This window comes from Calypte anna, chromosome 9, assembly GCF_003957555.1.
Source record: "Calypte anna isolate BGI_N300 chromosome 9, bCalAnn1_v1.p, whole genome shotgun sequence".
Lineage (NCBI taxonomy): Eukaryota > Metazoa > Chordata > Aves > Apodiformes > Trochilidae > Calypte > Calypte anna.
The window spans coordinates 3214365-3236183 of record NC_044255.1 but is presented as its reverse complement, the minus strand read 5'-3'; the positions used below and the strand labels follow the sequence as shown (position 1 = coordinate 3236183).

General features: G+C 45.4%; 1 protein-coding gene across 1 annotated transcript in view; it reads left to right on the top strand.

Annotated features, from left to right (window-relative positions):
* The window catches only part of GPC1 (glypican 1), a 209357-nt gene that overhangs the window by 84546 nt on the left and 102992 nt on the right, over positions 1–21819 (top strand). Inside the window, exon 2 of the mRNA XM_030456303.1 lies at positions 20936–21094. Coding sequence (XP_030312163.1) covers positions 20936–21094 — 159 coding nt within the window. The remainder of the gene's footprint in view (positions 1–20935; positions 21095–21819) is intronic.

Here is a 21819-nt window from a genome sequence, read left to right as displayed (position 1 = left end):
GGTACTTCTGGGCACGTCTGTGCTGGTTGTGTGAAGGGAACTGCCTGGCAGCTCATCTGAGCAGAACTGAATCTTGTCAATAACCTACTGAGAAGAGAGACTGGGAAAAAGATGGGAGGACACACCATGTCTCTGGGAACGAGTGGTGTGTTTGAAGTGGCTGCTCTGGGCTGAATGCATAGAGCTGTATTGCATCTTGCAAGAAAAGCAGTTCTGTTACTGTCCAGAGCTTGGGTGGGAGGTGGGAAGGAAATTCCAGATTTTGTTGGCATGTGCCAAGGAGTCCTGGGGGAAGAATTACACGACAAAACTGAAATGAGTCCAAAAATTGCATTTTGGGTGCTGTGGCTTCTGCAGAGGGATAGTAGGAAAGGAGACATACACTGCAACCTGAAGTGCCTTGGGTGGTTTGGACAGGGCTTTTGAGGCCGTTCTGCTCTCTTGCTCTTGGGTTGTTGAAGTTGCAAGTATGTTCAAAGTCCACTTTTTGACTTAAATGTTCACTCTAGATGTAAAATAAATTCCTTGCTTTATAAACAGCCAAATCAAAGAGCTGATAAAACATTTAGAACAGGAACCCCTTCAGTGCACACACGTATGCTCTGAGAACTGCTCCTTCAGATAAACCTGAACAGCAAATAGCAAAAAAAAAAAAAAAATGCACAGTTTCCAAAAAGACAATTTGGAAGAAATCTTGATTACCTTTTACTGCTAATGGCAGGTGGGATCTGAAAAAAAGAGCCTGGGCCCAGAGTAGAGCCTGCTACTATAATGTCAGTAATATTTATGGCTGCTTAAACCAAGCGAGTTCTAGTGGAGAGCCACTGTGCACCATGTGCACTATTTTTGCAACACGTTGTAAATCCCTACTGAAGCTTGTGGTTGTCCACTGGGTATTAAAATGGTAAACAATAGGATAAAATTAATACCCAGCATATTTGGACTTCCCATCTTTCCCTCTCATGCCATTCACACTCAATTAAGACCTTACAAAAAATCCTAGAGCAGTGTGTAAGGATGTAATGCTCCTTAAATCAGAAAACCCATTTCAGCTGAATAAAGGAAGTCAGGTGGAAAATGAGAGTTTCAGGGATGCTTTCCTGGAAGGCTGCTGCCCCAATCCTCTTTGCTTTTGACTGTTCAGTGGCTCAGTGCTCTTGCTTTGCTGTGAGAGCTGCCCTGAGGTCACAGAGGCCAAGTCACAGGTGCCCTTCAGCTCTTAAGTGCAGCTAATACCTGTGAGCAATTAGACACCAAAAAAAAAGAAGAAAAATGGGAAAAAAAAAAATTAATCTGTGAATTTTGGCCCAGATGGCAGAGGTCTGAAAGGCTGAGGGCTTTTCACCCCCTGAGGAATGGAGAGGATCTGGTTTGGAGGTGAAACCTTTGAGGAGCAAGGCTCTCTCTGCCAGGGGAATAACAGCAAAGCTTGTGTCAGGGACTTGCAGGGGGCTCTAAGGCTTCAGTGCTGGGCTGGGGCTGGCTCTGAGGTCCAGGAGGGCAGCAGGCTCATTCCTGGGCACTTGGGGGAATAAGTTTAAATATAATTTGTATTTATTTATGTGTTTGTTTTTATATATATATTTCTATATGTAAAGCATATATATAGTGCATATCACCATACAGCAGGCTCTTTCCTGGGCACTTGAGGGACTTATATATATTTTTATATGTTTATATTTATATTTATATTTATATTTATATTTATATTTATATTTATATAGCGCCCATCACCATACAGCAGGCTCATTCCCAGGCACTTGGGGGTATTTTATATATATTTATATATATATATATATTTGTATATATAAATATAAATATATATATGTTTATATATAATATATATATAATATACTATATATAAATTTATATTATATATGTGTATCTATTTATATATATATGTAGTTATATATGTAAAGCACCCATCACCATAAATAGGCTCATTCCCGGGCACTTGGGGGAATTATATATAAATATTTATATATTTGTTTATATATCTCACCATATTAATAACCATTCTTTGGACCTCCTCTGGGCCATCTCCAGCCGGGCTGTTCCCTCTGGAGCTCCCGTTGCTCTCTAAACCCTGCCCTGTGGCTCTGCTTGCCCAGGCTGCCCTCCCCCTCCTCTCTTCCCCCTTTCCCAGGGGCAGCACGGCAGACAAGGAGCAGCATCCTCCCGGGGTTGGGGAGGTGACCTGCATCCATGTCCCTGGGAGGAGGTGGCAGCAGCCGAGCAGAGGGAGATGGATGCACAGCAGAGACCTGGCAGTGGTTTCAGGACAATTTCCAGCTGGTGGAGAAAAGCCACTGGGGTTTGCAGCATCCACCCAGGGGGGAATGAGGAGCAGGAGGCTGTGTGGAGAGGAAAGCATCCTTTTTTTTTTTTTTTTTTTTGCTGGTTTTGGCTCTGTGTGGTGGGGAATGGCTTCTCCAGCACTCTCCTGCTAAGGCTCTACATCCTCATGGGATTTGGGCCCAGCAGAATCCTTGTCACCCTACTTCTGGCCTTAAAGATGCCACTTAGCTACCTGGTGTTTTCAAAAAGGCTTCGTGTGGTGGTTCTGCTCCAATCTCAGAGCAATATCTGCTCTTTGGAATGAGTCAAACAAAGCCCTGGGAGCTGTGTCACCCCTGCAAGTCCCTCGTGTCCCTCTCTGCTACACAGACTGCCCTGGTGTGCCCTGCATTGGAGGGAATTTTGTCATGGTCTAACACTGCCTGGCAATTAAACTGGATAACAGATGCTCCCTATTAATCCCCCTCCCCTCCCTGATAAAGAAAGGAGAGAGAATAAGGGAGAGAGACTGATGGGTTGGGAACTGAACTACACAGCTTGAGTGAAACAGTAATGATAAAACGAAAAATAATTTCTAAATCTATACAAATAGACAGGAAAATTGATCCCAGGTTCCTCCCCCCTCTCCCTCAATAACTCTCACATCAGCACAGAGGCTGCAGGGCAGCCCTGGGAAAGTCCAGGCTGGAATCCTGGAGTCAGCAGCAGTTGGGAGCTGGAGGCAGGAACACCCAGATTCAGGCTGGAATGGATCAGGAGCAGAGGCAGAGGAAGGGATGGAATCCTTCCAGGATGCTGAAGCAAAGAGGGAGAGGAGAAGAAGGGGAAGCAGGAAGGGGTTTGAGCCTGGTGATCCCTCCAATTTCTCCTGAGGATGAGGTGGATGGGATGGAATACTCTGTTTGATCACTTCTGGCATCTCTCTTGTCCCTTCCTGCCCAAAGGAGGGTTCCAGGGGTGACCTCTTGACTCCTTTTCTCCTTCTGGAGGGCAAACTGTTCTTCAGAGCTGAGCAGTGTCCTTGGTTCTGCTGTAACTATAACCATGGAGTGGGATCAGTCCCAGCAGCAGACACTGCCTGAGAAACTTGCTGTTCATGTCAGCAGTGCAGCTGCTTACAAGAGACTGAGCTGAAAGCAGAAGTACAAGACAGAAAATCCCCTTTATCCTGACCCAAACCAGGACACAATTTAACACCTATTGCAGTCTTAAGCATGCTCTGGAAGTGAGGGAGTAGCATCCACTGCCTCACAGTGGGACACATCCCTTCCTTAGAAGACAGAAGAAACTTTGGGCAAAGCACAGAGGAGATGTGGTGGGTCTCCACATGGTGCATTCCCCACCCAGTGCTCTGTGGTGGCCCCAGCATGGGGGGGTGTGAGCAAAGCTTTGTCTGGGTCCAGCTCTTGGCTATTGATCCCACTTACCTCACACTGAACCAAATTTGTAGTGACTGGGGAGAAAAAAAAAATAGGAATAAGCACAGGAGCTCAAAAGGCTGAGCTCTCAAGCTGGGCTTTCATTTGGTGTTAGTCGGGCCCTGGGGAAAAAAAAATCAGTGACCAGTGGGAGATAGAAACACAAGTTACTGCTTAATTTACTGGCACAGAGGTTCAGGGTCTGGGAGCTGAACCAAAATCAAAATAGTGGCTGCACTGCTGGGAAAGACAAGGGTCATAAGCTCTTGTAAGGGCCTCCCATAATCTCATTTTCATCAGTTTGGACAGAGAAAAAGTCCAGGCTAGCTAACAGCAGCCCTCCACAGCACAGGAAACATGTAGTGATTGCAAAGAGAACTGGCAGCCCAGAATTGTGCCTTTTAGGTCTAAATAAAGCTGTTAGGCAGCATCTAAAGGTTTTGAGCAAAGGTGATTAAAAAAAGATGCTATCTCCCAATCCTAGCAGGCTACAAAGGTGTGTTTTTGATGGCTAAATCCTGAAACAATTACAGCCTTCAGTGCAGTCAGGTTTTTCCTTATCTTTCTGATGGCCTGCTGGCAAAGTCTGTTTTCTTAGAAGAGGTTTGTAATGCCTAAGACTTCCAAGGACAGCTGGCATTGCAGCTCCTATGGATGTGGTAGTGAGGATCAAAATAAATGTGGGAGGATAGCTGAAGTTGTACAGGCTTACTGTGAATACCCCATTCCTCAGGGAAGTGGTGTTTTCACTCCACTTCAGGAAAGAGTTGTTGCTTGTTGTGTCAGAAGCTGCATGGATATTCCTGCTCCATGTTCCCCAAGTCCCCTCTGCACAGGCAGATTTGCCATTTCCAGGTGAAGTGATGGTTTGTTTCTACTGGGTTCCCCAACTCCTTCTCCAGTGGAAGGAAAGTTCCTGCACATGACTCTGGCAGGGTGCATGTGGATGGGTGGGCATGCTGACACCCACCAACAGAGTGTTAGGTTGCCATGAGTGTCCTGTTTCAGAGGAGATGGTATTTTTTTCTGGTCCTGGTCCCTGAACATCTTTTCCATCCATTTTGCTGTTCCAAGTCCAAGATGGGCATGGTGCCAAAGTCCTGCACTGGCATAATTCATCCCACTGAGAAGGGGACCTGCAGCTCAGGTGATTTTGTGAAGTACCAATTATTACCATAAACCACTTGGTTGTAAGCCTTTCAGTAAGGCCACTCCATTAAATATTTCTTGTTCTGAAATACTGAGCTTTCTTATGAGAAGTTTTTCCTTTGTAAAGAACCAGCAGAGTGCTCCCCATTTAACCTTGCAGATAAGGAATGAATTCATGGCAGTGCTGCTATTTCTTCCCACTAAGCAAGCAACCTCTGAGTTGTGTTTGGGTGCTTGAAGCTGCTGGTGCATCCTTGTCAAGCTTCTAATCTATGAGATAAGGAGAAAAGACAAATGATGGAAAAGAAGTTTAAAGGGACTGAAGTCAGAGGAAGAGATGAGGAAGGACAGAGTGCTGAGGAGCAGAAACACTGCTTGAATGGTGCACATCACTAATTCTAATTCAGAGGTTTCCCAGCAGCTGACCAGAAGCAGCTCTCAGGACTGGTAGGTCATGAAATTCCATGGAACTGTGATCTTCTGGAGTGCTCTCCTGCATGATCCACACCATAGGATCCCTCTGCACTCATTCCTTCTTAAGACAAAGCCTCTTCTTTGCCATCAGATTTCAGCCCCATGCATCTGAACAGGGAGAGAATTCCTGAGGGAAAGGGAGACACAACCTCCTGCCATGAGCAGAGTGAGTTCCTTTAGAGGGAATTAAGGGAGTGTATGGAAAGGGAATTGAGGGTTGGGTTCAGTGCTGGGTCACACAGACTCTTTGGGCTTGGTCTTTCTACTTGGGATCATCCTGACCTGGCATGTGCTGATATAGCGGGGTTCTAGATTCTGTGTTGATGATGGGAGACCAGCAACATCCCTTTATTAAATATAACAGTTTTATCATCAAATTTCAGAGACAGGGAGTGAAAGATGGGTAGAAAACAGGATTTATCAAAGGATTAAGTGCCAAGCAACAGAGGGCAATCTGGAGACCTGAGGAAGCAAATCATACCCGGAAAGAAAGGGAGGGAATTCCAGAGCAAGGGAGAGGCAGCTGCTGGCACCTTACTGCTCCAGCAAGGCCCAGTGATGGACACAGTAAATCCCAGGGGGACACTAAGCAGGAATATGATGAACATATTCTGCTAGTGGTTGGAATTTGAACTGGCTTAAAAATAGAGTGTGATGTGTATTAATTAAGGGGCTCTCAAGTCTCACAAGAAATGAATATGCAATTAAAGGTGCAGATCTTGCACCTTCTTATTTCTGGTGCTGGATAAGAATACTTCCCTGTCAGTCTCACATCCTGATAAATGTGGTGACCTGATTCCCAGCTGAGGTGCAATAACCTTGCACACAATCCCTACCATTGCCTGGCACCCCAGCCAGGGAGATGGAGCAACATAACATCCATAATAACATCTTGGGAAATGAAGAATGAAAAAGTCCTCTGAGACCGTGTGGTCCCAGCAAATACAACAAATAAGAGCTGCTCTGTGGGGTGTGTTCAGAGCTGCTTTCCTGCCTGTTTCTAAGCATCCCTGGTGACAACACCTGTTCCCATGAGACTTCCACTTGGATTTTCTCCAGTGCTTTGAGGCTCACCATGACTGTCGTTCAAGCTGTGTGGACACATCTGGTAGGAGAGGAGCAGTCCTTCAGAAGTACCCTGGGGAAGGCTGAAACATGACTTGCTTTCCTAAACCAGGAGAACTGCACAGTGCTTGCTTCAGTGGGTGCTCACAGGAGCAAATCCTCTCCAGTTTCCTTCCTAACTGGTGAGTGAAGGCCACACAGTTAGCTAATGGGACACAGGCACAGACTGCTCTGCAGAACACAGTCTTCTACTCTGGGGGCCTTTGCTTCTCTGAGATTCCTTGGTTTTATGTCAGCAGCTCAGAAACAGGGCAAGAGGTGTGGGCAGGACCACGCGTGCTGCAAGGCATTGCTGGGAAATGTAGGGATTGTTGTGGTGGTCACAGTGTCACTTGCTTCCTGAGCAGACTGGGATTCAATTTTTCTTAAGATTTTGCAAAAAGAGAAGGTGCTTTTGAATTATGTTCATGACTTGTGATAATAGTGTCCAGCCTCATACTTGTGCAGAGGTTGTGTATCACACATCTTCAAGAGTGCCAAGAACATTTCCCACCAATTTATCTGAATCTGGGAGTGGAGTTGACTTGGGGGCTTGATAAAACTGCTTTCTGAATCCTGGGATGGTCCCTTCTTTCTTGCTAAGGCAAGAAAAAAAAACAAAAAACTGGGGACAACATTACTGTGCCATGATACTCAAAGAAAGGGATTATTCAAGAGTAAATGCTGTCCCAGTGGTGTGTGATCAGAGGGATCAGATGGAGAGCTTGCCACTTTGATTGGGATCCTGGGTTTAAACCTAGTTAAGGGACCTGATCTGTGACATCCACTTTGAAATGCTATGGATTTTTCCAGGTGGGAATAACATACCTACTCAGATACACAGTATCAGAACCACATTCAGGCTCTAAAAGTTTCATCTTTTATTGATTGACCCATGATGCCTTTTAAGGAGGCTCCAGAAGGCTGAATGCTTACATTCAGGAGAAAAAAAGGTGAAGGGGGGAAAAAAAAAAAAAAAAAAAAAAAAAAAAGGTGTAATTTGCACTTAAACTGAATCTTCTACTTCTTAGCAACACTCAAGTGAAAAAGACCCAATAACCAAAATACCATGAATGGGCCTCTTTCAGTTAACAAATTCCAGATATTGCTGAGCTTTTTCTTTACCCATCTTTATGCATTTAGCTGAGTGCTTAATGAATGTCAGTTTTGCTGAGAGACTCCCTAATCATAACCATCCTCTGTGGAGACCACTTACACCATCCTTAGCATCCCTTACTCTATGAACATCTTGTGTCAAGTTAATAAGTGGGAAAGCATGATCCAGCCCTCTGAAGCCAAGGTCTTGTTAACATTCCTGTAAATGATTGAAGATACATGAGTAATCTTTACTGAGTTAATTTGCCCCTTAATTGACACCTTGGAAAGCAGATTCAAGTAGTACACCCAGGAGCTCTGCTTTGTGCTGTTGGAGACAGAGCAGGAGTTCAGTTGCTCACTGTAGCATAAATGCTGTGGTACTTTCAGTCTACAAGGAGAATTCTTCTTCTGTGGCTTGCAGAAATCACAGTGCTCAAGGTGCTGGTGTATTTGCTTTCCCCCCAGTTTGAAGAGTGCATTGGGATTGCAGGGAGCTTGGTGGCAGCTGCCCTTGGGGATGCTCTGGGGTACCTTGCAAGCACTCCCATCTTTGTCATCTCTGCCAAGCTAGCCAAGGGGAAGCTCACTAGCACTGGGTGAGGAGCTCCAAGGATGACATGACCATTGTAAGGTGTTAGCAACTCAGAGGTGGCTCAGTTTCCCATCTGCCAACATCAAGGGAGGCCACACCTCGAGTCCTGGGCCCCTCAGTTCAGGAAGGATATCGAGGTCCTGGAGCAGGTCCAAAGGAGGCAACTGGACTGGTGAAAGGACTCGAGCACAGACCCTATGAGGAGAGGCTGAGGGAGCTGGGGGTGTTCAGGCTGGAGAAGAGGAGGCTCAGGGGAGACCTCATCACTCTCTCCAACTCCCTGAAAGGAGGTTGGAGCCAGGGGGGGGTTGGGCTCTTTTCCCAGGCAACTCTCAGCAAGACAAGAGGGCAGGGTCTCCAGTTGTGCCAGGGGAGGTTTAGGTTGGAGATTAGAAAGAATTTCTTTCTGGAGAGGGTGATCAGGCATTGGAATGGGCTGCCCAGGGAAGGAGTGGATTCTCCGTGTCTGGAGATCTTTCCAAAGAGCCTGGATGTGGCACTGAGTGCCATGGGCTGGGAACCACGGGGGGAGTGGATCAAGGGTTGGACTTGATGATCTCTGAGGTCCCTTCCAACCCAGCCCATTCTATGATTCTATGATCAAGGTCCAGGAGTACAGCCTTGGAATTGTGTGCTGTTCCATCTGTTTCCTAAAAAAATCCAATCAGCTGGATAAAGTAGCCTGTTCTTTAAAAGCCTATGGACCAAAGATGTTGCTATGAACACTCAGACCACTCCCAGTGATCCACTTCATGACTGGGGCTTGTAAGTCTTCAAGCCCACAATTTTACACTGTGTTTGGTTTTTTTCAAGCTGGGTGACTGTTCACCACCCTGAGCTGGGTGTCCTCTGATGTCTGCTGCTTGTGGCATGCCCCAGAGACTGCTGTACCTTGCTGGTATGTAGTCCATATGTGTGACAGGAAATCTCATCCATATCCAGGGATGAGGAATCTCTTCAGATTCTTCTGCCAGAGCAAGTAGGAAGAGAGCAAGCTCATTCTGCTGCTGTTCTTACAAATGCAGACAGCAGTCTGCTTCTCTTGAGTCACTGATAACGTTGTGGAAGGGTCTCTTTAATACCACCTGTGATAAAATGTCCCATCAAGATGGTTGTTCTGTCCCTTTCCTTGTGCTTCCTCTTCAGTGGTCTCTAACCCACAGATAGAAGCTGAAGTCTGAGCCCTAATGCAAGAGGCAGGTAGGCAGGGAGGAAGCAGCTGGACAAACACAGGGCTTGAGGGCAAGTCTGGCACAATGTGATCTTTTGTAATCCCTGGAAAATATTATTTCAAAGACAGAGAGATGTAAAGAAATCTTCAGAGCTCTATCCCATCAAATGTAAACCCATCTTTGGCACTAGATAATAATGCAGGGATGACTGTGACTGTAAAGGCCCCTTTGGCACAGCAATTAACACCACTAATGATTCTGAGTATGTACAAAGGAAAGTTGAGCTGTAATTGTTGTGGGAATCACAACTTCAAATTTTTAAGACTTCTATATTGGCAAATCTATGCTAAATTGATATTTTTGATCCCCTTAACCACACAGAGACATGCACAGAAAGAAAACTTCAAAGAGCAGGCAGAAGTGGTTTTTGTTTCTTTTGTGAGCACTGCTACAGCCTCAGAAGTAAGAAGGGAATTGAAAGGGGGAAAGAATCTTTTAATGGTTTAAAAAAATAATCCTTGCTCTAAAATTTCTACTGCCAAATTTCATCACAGACTAATTCCTTGCAGCTGATCTGCAAACCTCTATGAAAGTAGGGGTTTACAGTGGAAACACTGACTAACTATAGCTATGCAGTCCCATGAATAATGATGCTCTAATTATGCCTTATGATTTACCAAGTCCTGGTTTCTGTACAGCTTGTGAGCTTTTGCTGGTTTGGGGAGCAAGGGTTTTTTTGTGTTGTTTTTTTTTTTTCCTTGACTGTGGTTTGCTTCCTTTTGTTCATATTATGTTGGCACATACTTTTTTGAAAAGATTTTCTCTGAAGGGAGCTGGGCAGACAGCTATGATTAAGTATGAAATGATTGGGTGAGCTGTTTGTCAAAGTTATAAATAGGATACCACACAAACCCAACACTAATCTCACTGAAAGACAGATACTGGCAACATTTCTTAGTCATCTGTTCCTGAAGCTCAGGAGAGAACAGCTACACTTCCATTAAGTTTTCAAAAAGAAATTGCTTAAAATAAATTTCTCTTGGTAAAATTTTGGGCATATGCTTGTGAGCCACACTGAGATCTAGCAGGGTGTTGGAGTTTTAAACGTTCATCCCAGTTTAAACCTAGTCCTCTGGGTCACCCCTCTGTGTGGGAGTGGAAGGTGATGGTTTGGCTTTTGTAGAAACTGAAATCTGTTGATGAAATGGTTGTGGCAGGACCAGACTGCTGCCCTTATCTTCTCATACCCCTGGCTTCATTTGAAAGGATATCCTCTGGATATCACTGCATCTTTGGGCTTGCAGGCAGCTTTCTATAATCTGTTTCAGGAAGATGAGGTAGGGGTATAAAAAGCAGAGCAATGGCACATATTGCACTTCTGTGCTTCTGCACCCAGAAGTGAAAGGCAGCAGCTTGAGTCCCTTCTGCTGCAGATCTCTCTCACCCAGGGGCCCAGAAGCTTCTGCAGGCTCCAGCCTTGATGCTGCTGCTCATCTGTCCAAGGTCTGCATCTGCTCTGCCAAACTGGAAGGCTGCAATTTGGGGTTCCCACAAGATGACCCCGTAGTTAACGTTGCTTTGCACAGGAGCTCAAAATTGTAGGAAAGGGCTCCACAAGTTGCTCAGCATTTTTCTTTTTCCTGCTGGCCAAAACACTCATGAGAGAAATAAAGCAAAGCAAGAGCTGAAGAAGAGCCAAGCATTTATGGCTTCAAGCTGCAAAGTGAAAGAGCCCACAGCAAACAGAGTTTGCCCCTCTAATGCTGCACCTTCCCACATGCTTGCCAACACATAGAGCAGTTTTAGAGGAGGTACAAGCACTCCTAAGTTATGGCATAAGCCCAACAGCTCTGCGTAGGTAAAGCCTCTTGATATTTTAGGAAGATCTAAAAAAAGGATGGTCGTGAGTTTGTGGGGTTCAGACAATTCATTACATGCATCTTTGTGTTTTTAATGTTGAAAAATGTACACAGGTTTAGGGAGCTTAAGATAAATGGGTGTCATTAAAGCCAATTTCTTACATTTCTAGGCGCAGGCATTTTGGTTATATGAACTCTCAGGGTCAGATTCAGAGCCAAGAACTTTATTAGTTTAATAACTATTAAAAGACAAGTTTAAAAAGAAACAAAACAAAAAACAAGCAAACAACTCAGGAGTTATTTTCATTCTTCCCAGCAGACAGAACGATTTGGGTTTTTTAGTTTGGTTCTTTTCTCTTGGGAAAACTGTTGCTAGAAGGCAAGATTCCTCTCTAACCCTCACATCCTGCAGGAAGGGAGGGAGCCACTCCAGCAATCCCAGTGCTCCCAGCAGTGCCTGGAGCTTTTCCTAGCAGGAGGAGCCAGGCTGTGGTCCTCTCAGCAGCCAGCCTCTTTCCTCAGGGTGGGAAGCCATGGCAAGCTCCTCGGGTGCATCATGCCCAACCTGCTCCTCTCATGTGGTGTGTCCTGGTCATCCCAGCATCCTACAAGGGTGGCAGAGGGGTGAGAAATCAGGTTGTGCCTTGCAGGGGGCTGGTGTTGAGCACGTGTCTGAAACCCTGGAGGAATTGTCTTCACAGCAGCTTGGCTGGGGTTAGAAGGAAATGTTCTTGAAATTTTGCCTCCTCCATGAGAGGTGAAGCCAGGTTGGTTCTTTGCAATGAAATGATTGGGGCTGGCCAAGAGCACCCTCCATTCCTGAGCAGTGTCTTACAGCCTTGCTACAGCTTGTTAGTTTCTTTATCCCAAAATAACCTCAAGTGCTATATCACCACTTGCTTTGCAGAGCTTCAGCAGGGGGGCTGAAGGAGCCTTTTGATTTTGATCAAACCCTTCCTCACATTCATGTCACAGGTTCTATAAATTTTTGCCCCAGAACTCTTTTTTTTTTTTTTTTTTAATGGAGAATAAAGCAAAAGCCATCACCTCTTAAACCTCTTAGTGGGAAATGCATCTTTAATCTTCAGTTTACTACTGAGATTTCTTTTCCAGACTGATCCTTCTGGCAGCAAGCTGCCAGGACATGGGGAAGGGCTGACAGATTCTGCAGGAGACACTTTTCTGAGAAGAAATTGTAAAAGGTTCTGCTTAATAAATTGCTTTGCCTCTTATGTAACAACATATTGATGGTGTTATGAAGCCTCCAATGAAGCTGCATCTGATAAGAGTGACAGGTTTCCAGTTTGATCTTCCTGTAGATTGCAGCAAACTGAGGATAAAAAGACTCTTTGTTCTAAGAAGAAGAGGAGGGGGGGGAAGAAGAGAACCAAAACATCTGGCAAGAAGCTGATGTGCTGAGGAAAAGTGTGGAATAGGTTGATAGTGATGGATTATGACACCCAACTTCGATCTGTCTGTCCCCAAAAGTGTTATGTGAAGAGACAAGATCACTCTTCCCTTGTCTAAGATTCTTTGTAAGAGTTTTTTCTGTTTTTCAGAGAAAGGGAAAGGAAGATGCTAACAGTGAACTCCCTGTGCATTTCTTCACGATCCTTGCAACTGGTCTCATCTGAGCACTGAAGGTTTCTTTCAAGATTGGTTTATTTGGGGTGTTCTAATTGTAGATCATGTCCTAGCTCCACTTGGAAGCCTTTCAAAGCAGATCATCTCCTTTCTGGGAACAGACTGAGACTCATTCAGGAGATTCCTAATAGTGGGTCCAATCCCCAGAAGAGGCACGTTGGGTTTGGATGTGTTTGGTCACTTCTGTTAGATAGAGATCCTTCAGTGCTCGTGGTACATGTGCATTTGGCCCTCCTGCTCTCATTTCTCTGTCAAACTTCTGAAAAGGGTACTTTCTACTGCAAGTTACAAAGCATTTCCTGCGTTGGCCTTAAACACAGGCTTGGATCATTGTGCCCTGATCTGATTTCTGTGGCACAGGCACAGCTCAGAGTTTGGGGAGAGTCAGGTTCCTGTAGCTAAGAGCAGGTCCTGAGAGAGAAACTGGGCAAGCAGAGTTCTGGGGGAGGGAGGAGTGTTCTGCAGCAACAGGTTCCTTCAGAAGGATGCTCCCAAAACCCAAAGGAGCAATGCGTGGGTGAAATGCTTTTGTACAGTTCTTTTTCAGTAAGAATCAAGTCTGTTGTCAGCATTTGTGACATTCTCTCTGTTCCATTCCTCTGGGCAGTTTGCCACTGTAACACACACAGATGACATTAGGATTTTCAGTCATTTCTGAAGGCAGCCTTATCTATTCTCTACCTCAGATTTTCCCAGGCCACGGAGGTGGCTCTTCTGCTCTGTTAATTAATTTTATTTATATTTTTTTTTGCCCATGCTTGCCTGCCTTATAAATTCCTCTGACACCAGGGTCTAGGATTAAACAAATTGCTACCACCCTCACAGCTTGTGAGGGTGACACTGAGCTGACAGCCTCCGAGCCTGCAGCATTTTGACGCACGAACAGAGCAAACATAGAAAAAATTCCTGCTCAGCCTCCCCCCCACCCTCCCACCTGGCTCCTGGGTGACTTGCATGGTGTGTGTGTGTCAGTAGGAAACGGGGCAGTCCCAAAGCCCTCCCACCCACTCGTGGTTTTTCACCCTGAGGATGCCAGTTGTTGCATTTCTCAGGAATATCTGAATCCCTTCACTGTGTTGAGGCTTCCCAACCCTACACTCACAGAACAGTTCTAACCTGGTAGGGAGCCAACTCCACACAGCAGACAGATTAAGTTGTCTTATTTGGTTAGCAGTGTTTTGATAGTTTATTAAATCCCAGTAGGAGTAAAAAGATAAGTAATGGAAAGAGCAAATCTCGTGGATTATCTGGTCTTGGTTTTTTTTTTTTTTTACTTCTGTTGGTATAATCCTGGTTTGAATGGTGAGCTGTGGGAACATTTAATATTTTGCTGTTGTCTTGTTTTAAACATGTGCCTTGCTTTAACAGAATAAGCATATTCCCTATCTATTATTTCCAGTTTGCTGTTTTTATCACTGGTGTGGAACACAGTGCTTGTTTTCTTTATCTGGGAGGAAAACATTGGTTCATCTCCCACAGCACAAGCTATCTGATCAGCCATCAGATGGGGAGGCATTAGAAAATCTGCTGACATGGGACAAAGCCAGCCTTGTGGCATACAGCTTGGAGAGACTTCCTGCCCTTGTTATCAGTCCCTGGAGATACACAGCAGCAGCAAAGTGAGATAGGAGTGGGCTGTGCCAAATCCCTCTGGGCAGGCTAAGCCTGGGAGGCAGCCTGGATGAAGCAGGCAAGATGCTGCCTGCTCCTTCCCTGCAGTGTCCTCAGCAGGAGCTGTGACACTGCTCCCCAGAGCAGGTTTGGGGCTGCCTGAGCTGAACCTGGCTCTTCCTCTCCACACATCAGAATGAGGGCTTGCTGCAGGGTGCTGGGGAAGCAGACAGCTTCTCTATGGTTTTCATCTCCCCAGTTGCTCTGTTAGGTCCCAATTATGCCCATCCCAGACATCCACTGACTCTACAGCAGGGTCAGGGCTTCCAGCTGTGCCCTGCCACCACCACTCTTTGTTCTGAGAGTGTTTCTTTGGATGAAAGTGCATGAAAATCATCACTCCATGGGAGCACAGCCCTTCTTGGACTGCCAGTCCATATTGTGCCCTTCATTTCTTGTCCAGCCCATACCCCTGCCCACCCCTCCACCTCCCATCCTCATCCTGTGGTATCACTAATGCCTAGGAAGAACGTAGCTCAGTGCATTTTGATCAAAGTCTCAAGGTTTGCCTTATAATATTTAAAATTCAGGCCTACTATGGCTCCCCTGACATCATGTGCAAACCAAAGCCAAACAGGCTGATGCTCTTTGTACATAATCAGAAAATAGAAGACACTGTATTTTGCAGACACCTGACTGCAAATCAAAGAAACAGACTGCACAGTGCTTAGCACCTGCCTTGGCAAGGTGGGAAAATACCTGATTTGCATTCTCCTTAATAGAGCAGTGTGGGAACCCTTTCAGTTTGGTGTTAGCAGCTACTGTGAGAGTCCAGCTGAGCCCCTGGACCCTTACACAGATGTTGTGGGGTGTAGGTGTTTTGCCAGCTGAAGGTTCTCGTTGCATCTAGAATGAAAAGCTCATAAAAATCTCTTCCTAGGGTGGTTAGCCAGGACCATCTCTTAGTCTGAATGGTTTTTGGGTACCACTGTGTGACAAGAGTGGGTTTCAAATGTAGTCTCATGGTAGCAGTGTTAGAGGCTGTGCTGTCAGTCACTTATCAGAGTTCTCTTTATCAGAGTTATCTTTATTTATCACGTTCTCTTTAAAGATCTGTATTTCAAAAGAGTTGGGGATGGAACATCTGAAGCAGGAAAAACTGGGAGGCCTATGGAAGTGGATTTACTTTCATAGCACTACCTCTTTGCAAGGTATTATTAACATCTCGACCACTTCCAGACTCATTTTGCACCAGCTGCAGACGCTCTGACACGTATTAAAAAAAAAGAAGACAGGGGTGTTGAAGGTTGAAATAATGGTCTGAATTAAACTGTTTTGTCCTCATTTTCTGCCTCTGAGGCTCATTAGTTTGGGTTTAGGTGTGAAGAAGGAGAGCCCATCAGGCCACAGGGCTCCTCCCAGGGATGGTAGGAGAGGACTGGTTGCCTTGGCTGCCAGGTACTCTCACGCTCACTTGGTTGGACCCAGCCAGGGGCTGTATCCTGGCATCCCTGATGTGTCTGAGGATCTCAGCAGTGTGGGACTTCAGCAAGCCTGATTGCCTGGGGTATGTCCACCCAGAAACCCTCAAGGAGGGGGATTTGGGCTGTAGGAGTCTTGGTAAGGGGGGCTGGATTGAGGCAGCTGGGGACCAGTTTTGTACTATGAGTATGAGATGGGGTTTTGGAGCACTTTGGAGAGCAAGTGGAAGGAGGATTACAAATATGAGGGGAAAATCATGATGGATTTATCACAGCCTGAAATAAATTAACCTCTGGGAGGGATGGTTTTGTAATAATTTGCATTTAGATATCCTGACACATCCAAAGAACTCCAAATCTTCTGCAAACATTGTAATTCAATCGCCAGCATCCTGTGAGGGGGATAGAAATAGCACTTTTTACATGGGACTTTTTACAAGGATTTGACCTACCTTCCTTCCTTTCCTTCCTTTCCTTCCTTCCTTTCCTTCCTTTCCTTCCTTCCTTTCCTTCCTTTCCTTCCTTCCTTTCCTTCCTTTCCTTCCTTCCTTTCCTTCCTTTCCTTCCTTTCCTTCCTTTCCTTCCTTTCCTTCCTTTCCTTCCTTTCCTTCCTTTCCTTCCTTTCCTTCCTTTCCTTCCTTTCCTTCCTTTCCTTCCTTTCCTTCCTTTCCTTCCTTTCCTTCCTTTTTCTCTTTCCTTTTCCTTTTCCAAGGATTGTAGAGTTTGGAGAATTCTGTCCCACCCTGACTTTGGCAGCCTTTGCAGGAGAGCCAGCACTTCAGGGAGACCCTGGCTGAACCATTCATTTTGGTCTGCCAAAATCTTGGACAAGCTGATAGCTTTCTGTGGGGAAGCCAAGCATCCCAAAGTGCATCTTCTCTTACTAACAAATGTGTCTTAGATCTGGAGTGCTCGGGGGGTGCAGGGCTGGTTCCAGTGCACCCCGGGCACCTTGGTACTACCAGAACTGCTCAGTTGGGGGGGGGGATGCGAGTCAAGGGCTGGGAAGGGGTGGATGGGTTTAGTTACAGATTCATATGGGATGGTGTAAATCTCCTTGGGTCTGAGGAGTGAATTTGTTATCTTCAAGGAGACTGGGAGCAGCCCTCTGCCTCTTACTTTCTGCAAAGCTCTTCCAGGGACCAGGAGCACGAACCCTTGAGCAAGCAACATGTCAGCTGTGTACAAAGGGCAGTTTCTCTGATGCAGCAGTGGAGAGCAGAACACACACTATATCTAGTAGATTTACTCATAAAACACCTCCAGCTCTCTGTAGATATCTGCAGATTATCTCCTGCCAAGTGAACCCAGAGGTGTTTCAGCACCGACGTAGCAGCAAGTTAGCAAAGAAATTAACTTTGAAACATAAGGAGAGCAAAAGTACTGTCCAGAGGACATTCATTTTGAAGGGGAAAAAAAAAAAAAAAACAGGTTAAATAATAATAGTGCATGTTTCCAGAGTGGGACAGGCTAAAAAGCAAAGCAAGTAAAAGTGCTGTGAGGCTGCTTGGTATGCACTGAGTTTGAATTACAAAGCGATAAAACCTTCGCTTCCCACTGAGGTAAAGTGGTGCTGAACACTGTACAAATGCCTCGTGAAAGCTAAATACTGCTTTAGGAGGGTTTGAAACTGTTCCGAGTTCAAGCATTAAAGAATTTTCTCTCTTCAGTTCACAAAGTTGTGTATAATCAAGCAGTTATATCTTCAGTGTGTGTTTTCCCTTCCATGCTGTTTTCCCTCCCCAGACTTTTTCCCGCCTTTTTCTGTGGGGCCGCCTGGCTGGAGGTTCCTTGCAGCTTGGCTGGCACTGCCTTGGGCAGACGGGCTGGTGCCATCCTTCTGGAATGGGCTGTCTGCTTTGCCAGGGGTGGGAACGTGGAGGTTTCTGCCTGATCTTTTTCATGAACATGAAAAAGTACCTCACACTCCTGCTGTTCCTCGTGGTTTGTCGGGGAGCTTGGGCACAGCACGGGGCTCGTCCTCCTCGGCCATCTTCTCCCTCTGTTACTCTCCAGAGAGTACAGAAGTACTCTCTGTTACTTCTCCCTCTGTTACTTTTCCAGAAGAAATCCCCACTCTTTCCCCCTTCCTTTTGTTTCTAAAACCTATGTGGGGGAACCTGCCTGTTGCTGAAACACATTGCTGTCTCCTGGCTGGGGGGGCCACGTTTGTTCCCCCTCATTTCAGGCAGATCTCCTGCCCTGATCCTGCCTGAGGGGGTAGGAGGCCATTGCACAGCACCAGGCATTGCACCAGGCAGCAGGCCAGGACATGGGAGCTCCCCAGGTAGTTAGTTCCTACATCTTTATTTACCAAAACACAGGATTTTTTTAAAAGGGTTATTTTGGGATTTAGGGAGAAGCGGCTGGAGTGCTTGTGCCTCTGGGTTCTGCCAGGTATGAAGGCTCACAGGACCAGAACCTCATCTGCACAATATGCCCCTGAGCCCATAGTGGTAAAGGCAGCCTTTGGGATCTGTTTTCTTGTGGAAAAAATTTCCAAGAATTTTCTTGTTTTCTTTCTTTTCTTCATTTTTCTCCTTACAGAGGAGAGGATGTCCTCATTGTGAGGACACCAGGGACAGCAGAGAAGGATGCAATGACCATCAGCAGAACTTGGACCTTTGTCAGAAATCAGGAGGCTGGGCAAGAAGAAAGTTTTTCAATTGCCACGACAGGAAAGAGAGCTGTGTCTTGTCAAAAAAATTATAACTCCCTTTTTCTGCCTGTCACGTGTCAGCAAGCCTCATGATGACTCTGTCATAAAAAGGCAGCTTTACAGGAATGAGCTCAGGGGATGGATTGCAGCAATCGAGTTTACGAAGGAAGGAAAGGCTTAGGCAAGCACTGTAACTTAAATTGCATTTGATATGGCAAACATTGAGCTGCATAATGTTTCTACTTGAATCTTTGCATTGAAGCAAGTTGCTGCTTTTCCATTTGCTTTGCCAGCGTAGCACAGTGGTGCCTGGTCCTAATGGGGACTGGGAGGACTGGGAGGAGGTCCCATGGGACTCCTTTCTCTCTGACAGTCCTCTCAGCTGGGAGTAAGACACAAGCTGGTGATGGGAATTCCACTCTTGGGAAAGCAGGTGAGCAGCAATTCCAGGCACAGAGGCAGGAAGGCAGCTCTGTCAGGGCAAAGGCACATGATAACCTATTTTCCAAGGGCAGGCTCACCTCAGCACCCTGCAGAGCTTGTGATCTGTGGCCAGCAAAATGCAAACTCATCCTGAATGGCTTCTGCTTAAAATACATCAACCTCAGAGCACTCCTTTTAAAATTGCTCTTAGTCAGGCTACTAATGACACCTCGTTCACAAGGGCAGGACACATACCCAGTTTCAAAGACCCTTTATCCCAAGGCACCCATTTTGTAGGGGCTGGGTGCTGGAAATAGCTTAAGACTTTAATAGGAAACTGGAGGACTGTGCAGGTTCAAGATTTGAAGCTGTCGACACACACAAGATAAAACATGATTTTAAATATGTGGTTCAGCTCAGCTCTGATGGTAAGGCAGCAGTCCTGTAAAACTGCCAGCAAAATCATTGGCAGTCCCAGTCAAATTATGTTGAGCATGGGGTAACTTCTTAGTAATTGGTGTATCTCAGTGTGTGCTTGGAACAAGGAGGGCATTTTTTATTCTTTAAAAAAAAAACCAAAACTTTGTTTGATTTCGTTCTAATGAATTCTTATTGCTGGATAAGGAGAAACATGGGGGGGTGGGTGTATGTGTCTTTATTTGTAGGGACTCATAAGAGCTTAAGCAATTATTTTTAAAATGTTGCTGACTCTGCCAGTGCAAACGCTTGCTTCTCCACAATAAAGAGATTGCAGAGGTCAGGGAGAGCTCTCATACTGAGGAGTTTTTCAGTTTAACTGCTGAGTCCTTTTACCTTCCTGTCCCTCTCTATAGCAAAGGGTATATTCAGTCAGTGATTGTCAAGAGATTCTTTTTTGGGTGGTCATTTCTCCTTCTGGGAATTAAATTTTTCATTGAAAAAAAAAAATGAGCAGATTTAAAAATGTATCTGGTGGGCAATTACACTAATTCCATTGGCCTTTGGCCTGTCTCTGTCTTTTGAAAACTTTTCCCTAGTTTCACCTCTCCAGCCATGAAAATGCCTTCTTGGAATTTTTTTCTGGGGAGTTCAGTGGGGAGCATGTTAGAGTTGGTATTCTTTTCTTGAGGAAGTAGTTCCAAGCAGTTTCTTGAATATACATGTTCAATCTAATGAGATTACTGTGTCATTTAATCAGAGATTTCCATGCCCTCTGGGAATCCAGGCAGAGCTGGATTCTAGGGCAGACTTTGAGCAGGAGACACTTTATCTCCCTTCTCCTAGCCTCAATTTATCTTTCTCCTCCACTTTTCTCTTCTTAACACCCAGCAGTGAGAAAATTTATACCTGTGCTCACACCAACCACTACATTAGTGCAGGGGGTAAAGCTGGGTGCAGATCCAGGTTACTAGGGAGCTGGGATAGCTTTATGCTGAGTTTGTTTGGTGTGAAATCCTTTTTTTTCCAGACCTGGTCATTCAATGACGTTTGGGTTTTTTTTCTCATTTTAGGGGAATGCCCTGAAATGCCTTCTTGGAATTTTTTTCTGGGGAGTTCAGTGGGGAGCATGTTAGAGTTGGTATTCTTTTCTTGAGGAAGTAGTTCCAAGCAGTTCCTTGAATATACATGTTCATTCTAATGAGATTACTGTGTCATTTAATCAGAGATTTCCATGCCCTCTGGCATTCCAGGCAGAGCTGGATTCTAGGGCAGACTTTGAGCAGGAGACACTTTATTTCCCTTCTCCTAGCCTCAGTTTATCTTTCTCCTCCACTTTTCTCTCCTTAACACCCAGCAGTGAGAAAATTTATACCTGTGCTCACACCAACCACTACATTAATGCAGGGGGTGAAGCTGGGTGCAGATCCAGGTTACTAGGGAGCTGGAATAGCTTTATGCTGAGTTTGTTTGGTGTGAAATCCTTTCTTTTCCAGACCTGATCATTCAACAACATTTTTTTTTTCCTCATTTTAGGGGAACATCTGCGAATTTGCCCCCAAGGCTATACCTGCTGCACCAGTGAGATGGAGGAGAACTTTGCAAACAAAAGCAGAAGTGAATTTGAAGCCATGATGAAGGAGGCTGGACGCTCTGTGCAGACCACCCTGACAGCACAGCACAGAAGCTTTGACAGTAAGTAAAACCTGCCTGGGTTCCCCTGCTTGGGATCCAGTCACTCCTGAACTTTCCAAGCCAGCTGTTGGTGTTTTGATGCCTTCCTCTGCATCTTGCTCAATAGTTGCCATGAAATGTTTGTCTTCAATAAGGATTGTACCTCTGGCAGTGTTTTTTTGCAAGACCAAGTCATTCTGACAGCTCCACTTCAGTGGAGCCATTGCAGGAGGCTGGCAGGCACTCAGAGCAACAAATTGTGTACCTTGGCACCTACACAGCTTTTACAAGCACCACGTAATCAGCTCTTACTACAGCAGCAAAATGTTTGGGGTAGTGATGTAAAACTTGGCACTAGGCCTTGAGCTGTAAGTTGAAGAATATGGCAAAGGTGAGTGGATAGCCCTTGGCAGATGGGGAGAGGTTAAGCAGGCATGGATTTTTCTTGTCCTTTCTGTATAGATTGTGAATGAAAAGGAGGTGAGTTCACTTAGAACTTTCAGCTTCATGCTAATATCCTACAGTTGTACAGCAGTGAAGGTTTTAGAGACCAGGACTTAAGATATTTCGGACAAACCTTCTCACCAAAGCACAGTCTTCCTCCTAACATACTAAATGAAGGCTAAGGATGGCTCTCTTACTTCTTTTTGGTCCCTGAAGAGCCCGTTTTACAATGCACAGTAAGCTCAAGGTCTGAAGGCCACTGTTAATAAATAGATTATTGGCAAAATTGAGATGACCTATGA